At 44.9% G+C, this 13,487-nt stretch overlaps 1 protein-coding gene across 1 annotated transcript; it reads right to left on the minus strand.

Moving 5' to 3' along the window:
* Positions 1–7,134: 7,134 nt before the first annotated feature.
* NYX (nyctalopin) lies at positions 7,135–13,077 on the minus strand. The gene is made up of 3 exons (XM_057405095.1): positions 13,004–13,077; positions 12,747–12,822; positions 7,135–9,457 (listed from the first exon to the last, which is right to left on the minus strand). The coding sequence occupies exons 2-3, from the start codon at positions 12,766–12,768 to the stop codon at positions 8,058–8,060; spliced, it is 1,422 nt and encodes a 473-aa protein (XP_057261078.1). The 5' UTR covers positions 12,769–12,822; positions 13,004–13,077; the 3' UTR covers positions 7,135–8,057.
* Between the last annotated feature and the right edge of the window lie 410 nt (positions 13,078–13,487).

Below are 13,487 nucleotides of genomic sequence, written 5' to 3' on the forward strand. Positions count from 1 at the left end.
AAAGCTCAAGCCTCCCTAATACCCAGTATTCCTGTGCCTGTGAGTCAACCTTCAGTGTAAGCAAAATAGAAATAAAAAAATAAAACCATTACTCAAGAATTAATGCCCACAGTCCCCATGTGCTGTCAGCTACAGGCAGGTCCTACAGAGCTCCCAGCAAAATCCCATCTCACCCATCCAGAGCTAGAGTAAACACATGCCAGATCCAGACCTCACTGCCTGTCCTCTGCTGCTCTATTTGCCCACCCTGGGCAGACACAAGGGCTGTTCACAATTAAGAGGGCTGTGAGGAGCAGAGGTCTTGGGCAGGCAGGGCAGCTCCCCAGGCAAGGTGCAGGAGCCAGCCTGGCTAGAAGTGTGGTGAGGAGCCCTGGCTGCTGCCTTCTGCCTTGGCCCAGCTTCTGCCATTCGCACAGTTTGCTTCCTCCGTGAATGCTCACAGCTCAGCCCTTCCCAGGGGTTAACAGCCAGCTGGTGCAGCCCTTGCTCTAGTGCTCAGAGACAAGCTTGTCAGAGCTGAGAGGTTTGTGTTTACATGGCTGCTGAAATCTATGCTATACTATGGTCCCTACTCTTTATGCTCCATACTCTCCATGAATCAATGCTATCCATCCCCATTGCTACTGGTGGGAACAGACCCTTATCCATATTCTCATTCCCCAGGAGACAGTTCAGGAAACCAGTTTTGTCCAAAACTGACCCAGGGACAGTGGTTCCTAATCCAGCTACCACACAGCTGTGCAAATGCTAGCGCTAGCCCAGGAGAGAGGGAGAACAGGACCACTGCCTGAGACCTCCACCTCATTTGGGCTACAGGGCTGTGTTGGATTGAAGCTCCCTGAAAATCCCACACAACCACAGCTTTCTGATGTGGGATCCCACAGCACAAGACTCTGTGTCCCTGCAGAGAATTGTGCTCCTCCTTTCTCGTTAGACCAAGGGAAGGGCTGACACTGTTCCAGCTAAGTGAGGTAACTCCCAGCGGTCATTTTCCTAGTACGCCATCAGATCTGATCAGTTATTAGATGTTTATTCATTGTTCATCATTTTAATAAAAGCATGTAAGTAACCAACTCAGAGGCTGCTCATCTATTGTTTCAGGGGAGATATGGGACAAGGTAGACAAGTTGCAATGATGTCAGCCTCAGAAAAAGCTCTCTTCACCAAGTACAGCTAATGACAAGAGAGTTAATGATTAAAATCCTAGAGTAAGATTATTTTTACAGTGTGTCTTAGACTATAGTGTATGACCTATTTTGCTGAAGTGTTTCTTAAATTGAATTATTAATTTGTTCATGTTCTGAAAAAAAGAGAACACCTCTCCCCGCACCTTCAAACCAGATCCATGCCAGCATAGGTGAATCATATGGTGCAAATCAGCAGTTGAGCCCAGTCTTTCCAATTTAGCTTGTCCCCCTTTCAAATGCAGCAATTACATTTTCTTATTATTATCCCCAGTTTAACCTAGTTATGCCCTACCTGGCTTATAACATTTTAGGGGAAATAATTGGACTTCTAACCATAAAAAAAGCAGAGGGGACAGATGTTGTTTTCAACTGTGACATTTTGGTGATCCAGTTTCAAGCTGTCCTGGGTTCAGCAGTAGCAGTCATATTTCTCCTTTGTGGTAGCTGGTGCAGTGCTGTGTTTTGACTTCCAGCCTGGGAACAGTGCTGGTGATACTGATGTTTTCGGTTATCGCTAAGTGATGTTTACCCTGACCAAGGACTTTGTGAGGCTCATGCTCTGCCAGGGAGGAGGGGAAGCCGGGAGGAAGCAGAGACGGGGCGCCTGACCCAGGCTAGCCAAAGAGGTATTCCATACCACAGCACGTCATGCCCGGGGTGGGGGATAACTGGGAGTTACCCGGAAGGACACGGGCTTCTGGGTTGGACTCATTTCTTGGCCGGTGGTATTGTATTCTCTTCCCTTGTTATTTTCCCTTATCATTGTTGTAGTTGGTGGTAGCGGTGGTGATTTGTGTTGTACATTGGTTGCTGGACTGTTCTTGTCTCAACCCGTGGGAGTTGCACTCTTTCGATCCTCCTCCCCGTTCCTCCGGGAGCGGGGAAGGGGAGAGCCTGGGGCGGGGGGGGGGGGGAGGGGCGAGAGCACCACTCACTGGGAGTGAGTGAACAAGCTGTCTGGCTAGGGTTTAAACCATGACACAAGCACAGCCAGGCCTGGTGCAGCAGTGCACCAAGGACACAGGCAAATTTTGGCTTGGAACAGGAAAATAGGGGGAAAAAAGGAGGGGGCAGAAGAACACCTTAAGCTTGTCTCATTGTAAATCTGTAGCCACAATAAGAAGCTCCTGGCACAGGTCAAAGCCCCTGTCTTAGAGTGCTGAACAAGCACAAGTTAAAATTAGCTGGTAATCCAAATAAGTAAATAAAAAGGATATGTACGTGAAGTAAACCGTAAGATGGATGAGTATAGTAAAGCTAATGGAAGGTTTATGTGTATTTATTTAAAATGTTTCGGGATTCTTCATAGAGAATATAAGATTTATGCTATACAAGTTAAGAATTAACTTTAAATTCATCCTTAAAAGAGAGAGAGACCAACAGGGAAGTACAATAATAATCAAAGTATGTGGTAAAGGTCAAAGGTGAGAAAAACTGCCGAAGTAATGAATGTTTTGCATTCAAGGATAAAACTAATCACACAGTACAAGAGCAGACTGGTTCAACTAACCACAGGGTCAACAAAATAAAGCTTTGGGCAAGATATTCTCTGTTCAGAAGTATCTATTTGCCATATTTTTATCCATCTTTATATTAGAATTTAAAAGACCAGCTTTGCCCAAGACAGACTTTTAGTGCTGATTTTGTGCATGTTTAGGTTTTGACCTATAGGTGCTGCTTCATCATGTAAAATCTAAAGTTTGCTCAACAGCTGGCCACTTGATAGTGTTCCTTGACACAGCTGCATCTTAGACCTTACGCATTTTCAGCATGAACATTCTTTTGTTTTGCTAAAAAAAAATAGCAGAACTTCATGCTTTTAAGTAATACTTGTGATATGTTTTTTATTATTTGTGGTCTTTATTCCATGGTTGACATTTTCCATAAAGCTCTTTTAAAACTGTTTTGGAAGTCACTGCAGCAGAGTCTTCAAACTCCACAGGCCTCTATCAGATTTGGGTGGGGGGAAAGTAAAGACCGATATTATTAGTGTTTGTGCAAAGCCCGTACCTTGACTCTGCTAAAGCAGACCTTGAGAAAGGCATGCTTCATGTACCTAGAAAGTGTTCTTTTCTTACCAAAACTAGCTGTGTCTTGTGAAGCTCACACTGGGGCAGCAGTGATCATTGCAGGTTATTTTCTTGCAAGACTTCATATACTCCAAAGGAATAACAGCAGTTTTCTGCTATAAGAAACTTTAACTCAGTTGATTTGGTTCCACCTGAAATTGTGACCACAAAAATTATCAAGGGAAAACTCAACGAATCAAGATTTAGGGTTTTTAAGAGCTAGCAGCCAGATGTCATAAAAACAAGAATTAGCTAAAATACATAACAGTTCCTGAGTTTCAGCTGGTCAGTATCTGCTGCCGTTCTAGCAAAAGTCATCTTTATTTACCGTGATTCCTGAGTCCTCCTGGACTTCTTTCTTTCCAAAGCAGAAAAGCAGTGTAAGACTCCACAAGATTAGCAAAAAGCCAATAGCTACAGTTCACAGGAGATTACTAGCAGTAGCTGTAAATGTAAAGAAAAAAAAAAAAGAGCATAGCAGTGTTGATGTTAAACATCAAGTAGGACCCTTAGGAATGTAACACGGGCAGAATTCTGAGTCCAGGAGATGATATCCAAATTCTTTTTTTTTATTTACATTGACTACTTCTTCCTTCTAATTTAATAGCAACTGTTGCAAAGCATAAAAAACACCTGTACCAGTGAAGAGCACCATGTTAACAGGTACTATACAGTAAAACAAATTGCCTTCTCCCAAGACCTCAAATGCTTCAGCTGGGGAACACGAGCTCTCAATAAACTTCAGTTATGAAGTGTATTTTAACACCAGACAACTTATGAGCATCCCTCCCAACTGCTTGAAGTAAATTCCCAGCATCTCACACTGAGGATAGGACTGGAAAGCACCCTCATCATCGAGACTGGCATCTCAGCAGGGCTTGACCTGCAGTTCTGTGACATCTTTGGTGGTGTCTCAGTCCAGGGGCAAATTTTTAAAATAGAATTGGTTTGTGAAAGGACGCTGTGCCATGGAACTGTAACCAACAGCTGGTTCATGTTTACCACCTGAAGCACAGTTTGGATCAGTAGTCTAGTCTAAGAAAATAAAACCCCCCAAATTATTCATGCAAAAGGTAGATCCTTAATTTAACTTGTTTGCTAATCAAGAGATGCAAAGGGGGGGGGGGGGGGGATTAATGAGGAGTTGACATCTACTCATCTATTCAGTGAAATAAGAAGCCCTTTGCTAAGAGCTTAGAAAGCAGGATCATGAAAATGAACCAGGTACTTCTAGTCTAATACAAGCTTTTGTGGTGCTGGAAGTCCTTTTCAGGCTTTTGAGCAGCCATATTTTGCTGCCCTTTGTAGAATGCTGCTGCTTTTCCAGGTAGGCACATGCTAAAGACAGTGCCCAAGCTGAATAGAGTTACAAGGAAAGAGCAGCACAGAGGAGAGAGGAGCAAAGGGAGAGCAATGCACAGACTCACAGACTTCTGATTGACTCAGAGCATTCACATGCTCTGTCCTGCTGGAACCACACATTGCTGATCTCTTGGCTCAGAGGGAAGAGCAGGATTTCAGAGCAGGCGAGCATGAAGTCTGTCCCCATTACTGCCAAAAAGCTGAAAGCCCATTACATGCAGTACAATGCCAGCCACGTACTTTCTAGGCAGTCACAGCTCTGTTACAACAGCACAGGGAAAGCCTTCTGGGGCAAGTAGTTAGGGTATTTGACTAAAGAAATTTTTAAATCATTGGTGTCCAAGGTCACCGGCCCCATTGTCACACAATGATGTATGATATACAGTCCCTTTGTCTGTCACCTGACAGTGCTATCTATCTGTGCTAAAACCTACATTTTAAGGTGCTTCACATTCAGATCTGCCATTCTTGCAGGTAAAGCAGAAGCATCTTTGAAGCCCTAATTAACTTCAAAGCCATGCTCAACAATTGCACAGTAAGACGATCTTCAGGTTTAATGTATGTCAGCACAGAAAACGAAAATGTGGACTATAAAAACAATTCACTCATGAGGCATCCATACTTATAGGAACTGAAATACAACCATTTGTGCCCAATATCCTACCATCTGTGCCAAGCCTATAGATCCTTGACAGGATGAAATATTGCCCCTGTAAAGGCATCCTTAACATAACATGCCTCTTCAGCACTGGGCTGGACTAGGTTTGAAAAACAGCCTTTTATAATACACAGATGAATTTAGCACTTAAGAAGATTAATGGATTCATAAATAGCCTGGAAATCCAAACTCATTGAATTTAGTTCACAGAACAGGTCAAATAGGCATTTATCAAACCATCTGGCATTCTTCTTCCCTGGGGAAAATACTGTGGTCGAGCTACAGATAGCTGAGGAGCCATTGCAACAGGGAGGGTTTGGTTTCCCTTGTACTCAGCCTTCCTCTAGAAATCTCTGGTGCTAATTAGAAAGCAGTAGATCTTTTGGGACAGAGTGCTGCAGACCAAGGCAGGCTGCCTCAAAGCATGTGTCTTGAAGCTGCTGGAGATGCCTCCTTTTTGCAGGCAAAACATCAGCTTCCCTGTTTCTTGCAGCAGCTGCTCCAGTAGGTCAGGAGCACACAGTCATTTTGCATATGAGCTGATGCTGGTTTCTTCGCAGCTCTTTAACCAACCCTATTGAGCTGATGTTGGTTTCTCCGCAGCTCTTTAACCAACCCTATGGTCTGTGGGACCATCCATAGAGTTGTTTACAAATGTGCTGGGGTGCCAGAGCTGCTTGAGGCCAAGGGCTGAACAGTGTGAACAGACCTGACCCAAGGCACCTTTGCTGAAGGGTTGAGCCCTTTTTGAAGAAGTTTATTTGTTCTCCCAGGCGATCCCAGATGTAAGAAGGCACAGGAGCTGCTAACAAAAGGTCTTCATGCAATAATTCATTACCCACCACTTTTCAGCTGTTCTATGCCCAAAGTCCATCCTTAGCTGATCTGTCCTTTGCATACATTTTTGGGTACTCGCCAGTGTGTGACTGAGGGAGGGGCCAGAGACAAAGACAGCTACTCTCAGTAGGTTTTAGCCGACGTGTTGTCCATACTGAACCATAGCCTTAGCAAAGCATGAGACAAGGCAGCTCCCACTCTGACACTGCTACTCCAGCACCCACAGGGACCAAACTGGGGCAAGAGTGGTCATATTCATGTTGAATTGGTCATGAAAGGAAGGGGTAGAGGTGAGTGGAAAAAAAGGGGGTAGGAAAATGTTTGATAGGGGGGTTTAATTTATTTCCATTTTTATTCCTATTTCATGACATTTTAGCAGTAATAAAAGATTGTATATATTCTATCATTTCATATGAACATGTACATCATAGTATAAGCCATGTATAATGATTTGATACAGTTAAAATATCACAAAAGTGTATTTCTATATAGTCACTTATTTTTTAAAGTGTTACTACTTAACACAAATGTAAGTACTATCATGTTCTAAGTTAAAGTGTCTATTCTTTACGCTGCAATAAATAGTGTGCCATTTGCTCTACACCATAAAAAGGACATTCATGTGTGTTAATTTGAGTAGCCTATAAAAAAACTACCAGAATAATTCAAGGATCTCAAAAATAAAAAGGGAGGGATGAGCAGTTAATTTATTTTTGTGAGCAAAATATCAAAGTATTTTATTAATGTACTCTGACACATAAAGCATGATAATTATTTCTGATCATATTAGCAGCTTTCATCAAAGATTTCAAAGAAAAAAACATGTTAGATGCCATATGGATGAGGCTTTGAGCAACCTGGTCTAGTGTGAGTTGTCCCTGCCCATAACAGGGGGATTGGAGAACTAGATCATAGAATCATAGAGTAGTTAGGGTTGGAAAAGACCTTAAGATCACCTAGTTCCAATCCCCCTGTCATGGGCAGGGACACCTCACACTAAACTATGTCACCCAAGGTCCCTTCCAACCCAAACCATTCTATGATTCTATGAAAGAAAATGATGGCATAGTTGGTTGTACAGCATAATATGACATGCTATATGGTACACGTTAGTGGTGGAAATACAAAATATTTAGCAGGGCGTGGATGCATTTGTCATTGCAATGTTCTGCCCCTCCCTTCATGCCATGAAATAATCTACAAATAAAAACAATATGTTCCTTGAAACAATATACTGAGAAGTAAAAACACATTGAAACAATGTTAGTAAGTAAGCTGTTCAGTTTAAATAGCTTTTCCCCAGAGAAGTATGTGCCCCATCCCAGCCCTGCCTGGGGCAGGCGCCATCCCCAGATGCTGTTCTCTTGTTCACAAGGGCTAGTGTTGCATCCCTGGATGCTGCTCAAGACAGCCCTGTTCCCCCCACACATGCTGGTGGAAATCAGTTTGCCAGCATCTGGAAGCATCCACTGTGGGTGTGGGTGTCTGTCAGGATATGAAGGGGGGGGGGGGGGTGCTTTTGATGCCTTGTCTTGCTCTTATAAAGCAGATAGTTTGGTCAACTGGAGTTGGCCCAACAGAATACAGAGTACCGCACTGCCATCCATACAGACTGCTCTTCCCTCTGCTCCCAGTAGGAGCCATTGCATGTCTCTAAGTGAAACTCAACCTTACAGTTATCCTTTCATTGCTCATCTTCCACACAGCAGTGTGAGTGGGCAGCACTAAGAACCCACAGGACAGGTTTATCACCTGAAGTGTGATCCAGCCTTGAAACAGATCCCACTAGCTCCCAGGAGAATCAGGAGCCAGATCCAACCAACCCAACATGGGAGAGTTTGGATCCAGTTATGTATTGGAGGCTCATAATACAAACTTTTCCCTGATGACTTGAGTAGGTACAGGAACACTTATGCAGGACCCATGCTTCATGTAGCCCTTGGACTATTTGCATTGCCAAACAATCACTGTAAAAAGGGCTGGAAGGTAAAAAGAGAAGGAGACGGCCTCCATTCTGTCTTTCCCCACCCCAGAAGAAACCCCATCAGTCAGTCCACCCAGCTGTGTGGTGTTACTGTAGACTTCAGTGGTATTTGCCACCTCTTCAGAAAGGCCCATCTGGAGCAAGAGTTTGGAGATAAGGCTGTTGAACTTGCTCTCTGTGGTAGACCAAGGCTCTTCAGTTGGGGTCGGGCCTTCAGATGTGACATTTAGCTCAGCCGGGTCAAGACAGTAACCTTCTGGAGATCTCTCATAGAGCACGTCCATTAGGTCAATCCCAGCTACTGAGGAGGGGGAGGCACAGGGAATATCCCTGACAAGCCTGTAATTCTCCATCCACTCCTTCAGCCACTCGATGCGGCAGTCACACTCCCAGGGGTTGCGGAAGAGGTACAGTCGCCCAAGGAAGTACACTGGCTGGAAGACAGAAAAGGGCAGGGTTGTCAGGTTGTTGCTGTTCAAGTGCAACGCAACCAGGCTGGTGAGGTTTTCAAAAGCCCCATCCTCAATGTAGTTGATCCTGTTACGATCCAGGTAGAGTACCTCCAGCTGCCCCAGGTCCCTGAACCAGGTGTTGGAAATGTTCCTAAGAAAATTCCCCCCTAGGTTGAGCATCTTCAGGCACCTGAGGCCATCAAAGGAGTTTTCTGGAAGCTCGCTGATCAAATTGTCATTCAGATACAGGTATTCCATCTTCTGGCAGCCCTGAAAAGCTCGCTCATGAACTACATTTATCTTGTTGTCCTGCAGATTCAGGTATTTCAGTTTGGTCAGGCCCTGCAGGGAGTTATAGGCTACCGCTTCAATCCTGTTTCTCTCCAGGTAAACATGGGTCAGGTTCCCCATGCCCCTGATGGCACCTGGGATCCTCCGGAAGTTGTTCTGGAAGCAGAAGAGCTCCTGTAGAGCAGGCAACTCAATGAAGATCCTGTCAGGGATGTTGAAAAGGTTGCAGTCCGCCAGGTCCAGCTTCACCAGCCGTTTGAGGGCAGTGAAAGTCCGCGTGTGGAGATAGCGAATGTACTCATTGTGGGCCATCTTCAGCTCAGTCAAGCTGGGCAGCCCCTTGAAAGCTCCTGGGGTGATGAAGGAGATATTGTTGTGATTGAGGGACAGGGACTTGAGGGAAGGCAAGGTCCCAAAGGCCCTCTCAGAGAGGAACTTGATGCTGTTTTTGTCCAGGTTAATAGAGGAGGCTTCACAAGGGAACTGGGTAGGGATCTGCCCCAGACCGACACGATCGCAGAGGACGGAGCAGCTCCGCTCTTGAGTGCACACGCAGTTGGCAGGGCAGGACCGCACACAGGCCCACACCGCATGGACGTGGGGTACCCAAAGGATCACTGTCAGGGAGGAACATGCCATCCCCATGGAGGGATGGGAGGAGAGAATCAGGATGCAAATATATTAGTCATAACAGGAAAAAAAAATATGCTATCTTTGCCTCCCTTCTAGCCAGGATAATTCTCACCCTCAGTGCTGACCAGGAAGTTCTCGTGAAAGATTCCTGAAAATCTGCTGGGTTCTTAAACCTTCTAAGAAGATGTGTGTGTGTGTCACACATCATCTAGAATATCATCCCTCATTAATTTCTCTCCCCAAGAGGTGGACACACCTAGATCTCAGTGTCTCTGTGGTTGGTCTCTCTGCAAGCTGATGGGGACATGGTTTGGCCAGGGAGCAGGCAGAGATGCTTTGAAGGTCAGAAGCTGTGTATGGGTTGCAGTATTTCTGGGTGGGGAAGAGGGGAGGACAGTCTATGCTAGTCTGGCAGTGGGCTGGGGCGATAAGTTAATTGCTTGGGGCATGACAAATTCATGCCTTTTGATTCTTTCTTTTCTTGTTCATTCAACCTAACATTTCTCCACCAGAGCCAGGAGCTGGTGTGGCACTGCAAGGGGAAATACCAGCTCTTAAGGATGCGGTACAGTGTTTAAAAATACATTCCCGCTGTGTATTGGTAGAACAGCATGAGGAAAAACAAGTTTATAGACATTGTTCAACTGCTTTCTTCATGATGAGGTACTTTGGACCTCCAGCACAGTTTTTATTGATTTGCCAATTCTTGAGACAGTCACCATAGTACCTCAGGCTTGATGGGAGCAGCTGCTTTGTCCTTTTACCAGCCTGACATGGGACGTGTGTGGCTACTGTGGTTTCTTTTCAAGTTAGTCCCATGCAAGTGGATGTACAATGAAGAAGAGAAGGAGAAAACTCTTGGGGAGAAATCAGAGAAGGATGAAAGGAATGGGAAATATCATCCCCCATGGACAGGCATTTTTGTGGGGAAAAACACCCTGTCAGCCAGGCATCTGCAAAATAAACTCATTAGAAAGGAAGAACTGAAGGCAGAGCTCATTTTGTTATTGCTCTCATAGGCACATCCCACCTGCTGCTCAACAAAATGAACAGCCACACCATCAGATTCTCCAGGTAGTCACTAGCAGGAAATGGTGGTATTGCTACTGCCTGGTTTTTCTGCTGAAGTTCATCAGCACCCACACAAGTATAATCCTTTTATACTTTTTTCAGCAAGACATGAGATACCAACAGTTTTACCAACAGCCACTTTATTGCAGCACTGCTGGGATCACATTGTTGCCGCTATGTGCGTATCTGGCCCCTATGTGCATATCTGGCCCCAGGGGCCAAGGGACAGGCTTTCCCCCACACTCCTGCAGACTGGAGAGGGAACCTTCCAGCAGCTGGGCTGCTTCTCACTGCCAGTTTGCTGCACAGTAATTGTCCATTACAGCTGTATTCCCAATAGGCATTTTTATTAAGATGGACATGTGAGGTGATATGCTGGGAAGCATCAGCTTCAGCAAGCATAAAGCTTTTATTTTTGCAGCCCCTAAGGCTTTAATGTACAGACCAACCTACTGTTTGAACTGCAGTAACTCTGCCCTTTCTCCATTCTGTCTGAAGGCAACATGCACAAAACTATGTTTGACTTTATGCTACCTGTTACTTCTTTAGGCAGTCTTGCAAAACCAGATGCTACGCAGGTCCCCACTAATAGGACATCAACCCAGGAGCTGCCTAGCCTGGTTCTGTTCAAACTAACCTGGCCATTGCATGTAGAAGAGGGATTTAGATACATGGAGTGAGCATTCCAGAAGGAAGCTGCAGATTCTATTGAAATTCAGGTCCCATCAAGCCTCATCACGCTATTGTGACCCGAGTATTAGCAAAACAGCATCACCTCAAGGATATATGATAGTGAAGGACTCTGAGGGGTGGAAAGGATTTTAGACAGGCTGTCATTTTGTTTGTTTTTATGCTCTTCTCCCTTTTCCTGAGCTCTTATCTACCAGGCACAGCTAACAGAAAGTCTCCTTCAGTCAAGGTTCTGAGCAGACATGTGAGGAGCCTGAGGACTGGAGAGCAGACAACACACTGGCCTCATGATGCTCTTGCTTCGTGCAGGTTGCCCAGGGGATGCCTCCTTTGCTACCTCTATGCACCAGTCCACGCTGCTGCTTGCAAACAGGGGCACTTGTTGTTTTTGCTAAGCTGTTACATAAACTGAGGGGCAGACAGATTAAGGATTTGCCTGTTCCCAAATGCCTAACCACAGGCGACTGTTTGGAAAATGATGGATGCAAGTGTTGCTGCTGGAATGAGAGCCTTGTGTGGGCTCAGGGTGACATCCAGAGGGACATATGTGCATAGGCAGTCCTCTATGTGAGCCTGTCCCAAACAAGCTCAATGTTCAGCTACAGCTACCCCAAGCTCAGACACATCTCTGACCTTCAAAGCAGACCTCCCCTAGCAGCTGTGTACACTGTGTGCAGTGTAAGAACGAGCATGCTGATAATGAAATCCACTCCCTGATTGTCCTTCAATCACTTGATAAAGGAAATGTCTGTACTCAAGCCATATCCAGCCTATTTTCTTTATACGTGAAAGATTTTTTTAAGGCCAAATCTGGGTCTTCTGATAGTGGCATTTCACAGCACACTTCTAAGATCTCTATTTACAAGCGTATCTGTTTGCATGGAAAACAAGCACTCAAGGACCATCCAGTGATGAAACATCCCCTTGGAAGTAAGAGCCCCTCAGCACCACAGCCTTTGTGGCAATTTTCCCTCTTTCTCTTGCAAAGGAAGTCAGAAAAAAATCCTCCATCTGAACCTCACCAAACCCTCTGGAGAGCTGCTGCTCAGAGCACAGGAGATCACATCTCCTTTGTTGGCCAGATCTCCTCTGAGCAGCATAGCTGGAAACATTCCCACCTCTTCTTCTGTACCCCTTCCCCAAAAATGATGTTCTTTGCTTTTAACACTGTGGTAGCAGACAGGGCAGCAGCTGGAAGATGCCTCCAACTTACTGACACAGAGGGTCTCAAATGAGATGTGTGTTTAAGGAAAAGGGTGAAATACAGCAGTAAGGGAAAAATATTAGAGGAAGGCATAAACAACATTCCACCCAGGGATGATCTCTTTTGCTCTTTTAAACACTATGGTAATTCAGTATTTGGAAAGAAAAGTGAGCGACAAAAAAAAATGTTTGCAGAGTTTTTAGAAGGGTAAAGAAACAATGATTGCAATAACTGAGCATTTACCCTACATCTTTCCAAATGACCTGTCTAATCCGTTACTAGGTAATGCCAAATAAGAGTATACTCACCATTTAAAATGATGGCAAACATTACCTTGATTATTCACTAGTGGCATTTCAGGTCTGGAAAGCAAACTTGAAGGATCTAGAAACACACAAGAAGAGCAAATCCAGGTTTCATCCTCTCTCATTTCCCTGCATCATTTTCCCACAATGAGATCTATGTTTAGGAAGGAAGATGATGGGAAAAGCTCCTCTCCCACACACAGTCAAACTGAAGAAGTCCCCAGCACCTTCCTGATGAGTATCTTTCTTCCACCACTGACCTTCTCAGGGAATCCTGCAGCTCTGTAAAACTCCTTTTCAGGTCCTCATCTGAATCCTTTTCACCAGCGGTTCCTATCATCTGAGATGGGAAAAGATCAGCAACAGTAAGAGACTGGCCATGTCCCCAGGAAATAGGTGCTGGTGCTGAGGGCATAACCAGCTTATCATCAAAAACTTGAAACTAAAATTCCCAGCAGAAGTCATTTGGATGCATTGCTTACCTAGCCAGGCAGTGGCTGTGCTCTCCCTCCTGCTCATGAGGCTGCCATTAGCCATACGAGTCAGTCTCTGAAAAGTTGGCATTTTTTTTTCTCACAAGCTATCATTTAATGGCAGGAAAATCCTCTGTATCAGAGGGGGATTAGCGGAGATAGAAGAATGTGTTTGTCCTCTAAAGCTCCCAAAGCAAAACAGGGATTGCAGACAAACCAAACTGATGCTTTCACCCCTCTGCCAACCTCCTCTCCCCACCCCACCGTTAAA

This window comes from Pezoporus wallicus, unplaced genomic scaffold, assembly GCF_028554395.1.
Source record: "Pezoporus wallicus isolate ANWC-B61680 ecotype Strahan unplaced genomic scaffold, APGP_CSIRO_Pwel_v1 contig_1739, whole genome shotgun sequence".
Lineage (NCBI taxonomy): Eukaryota > Metazoa > Chordata > Aves > Psittaciformes > Psittacidae > Pezoporus > Pezoporus wallicus.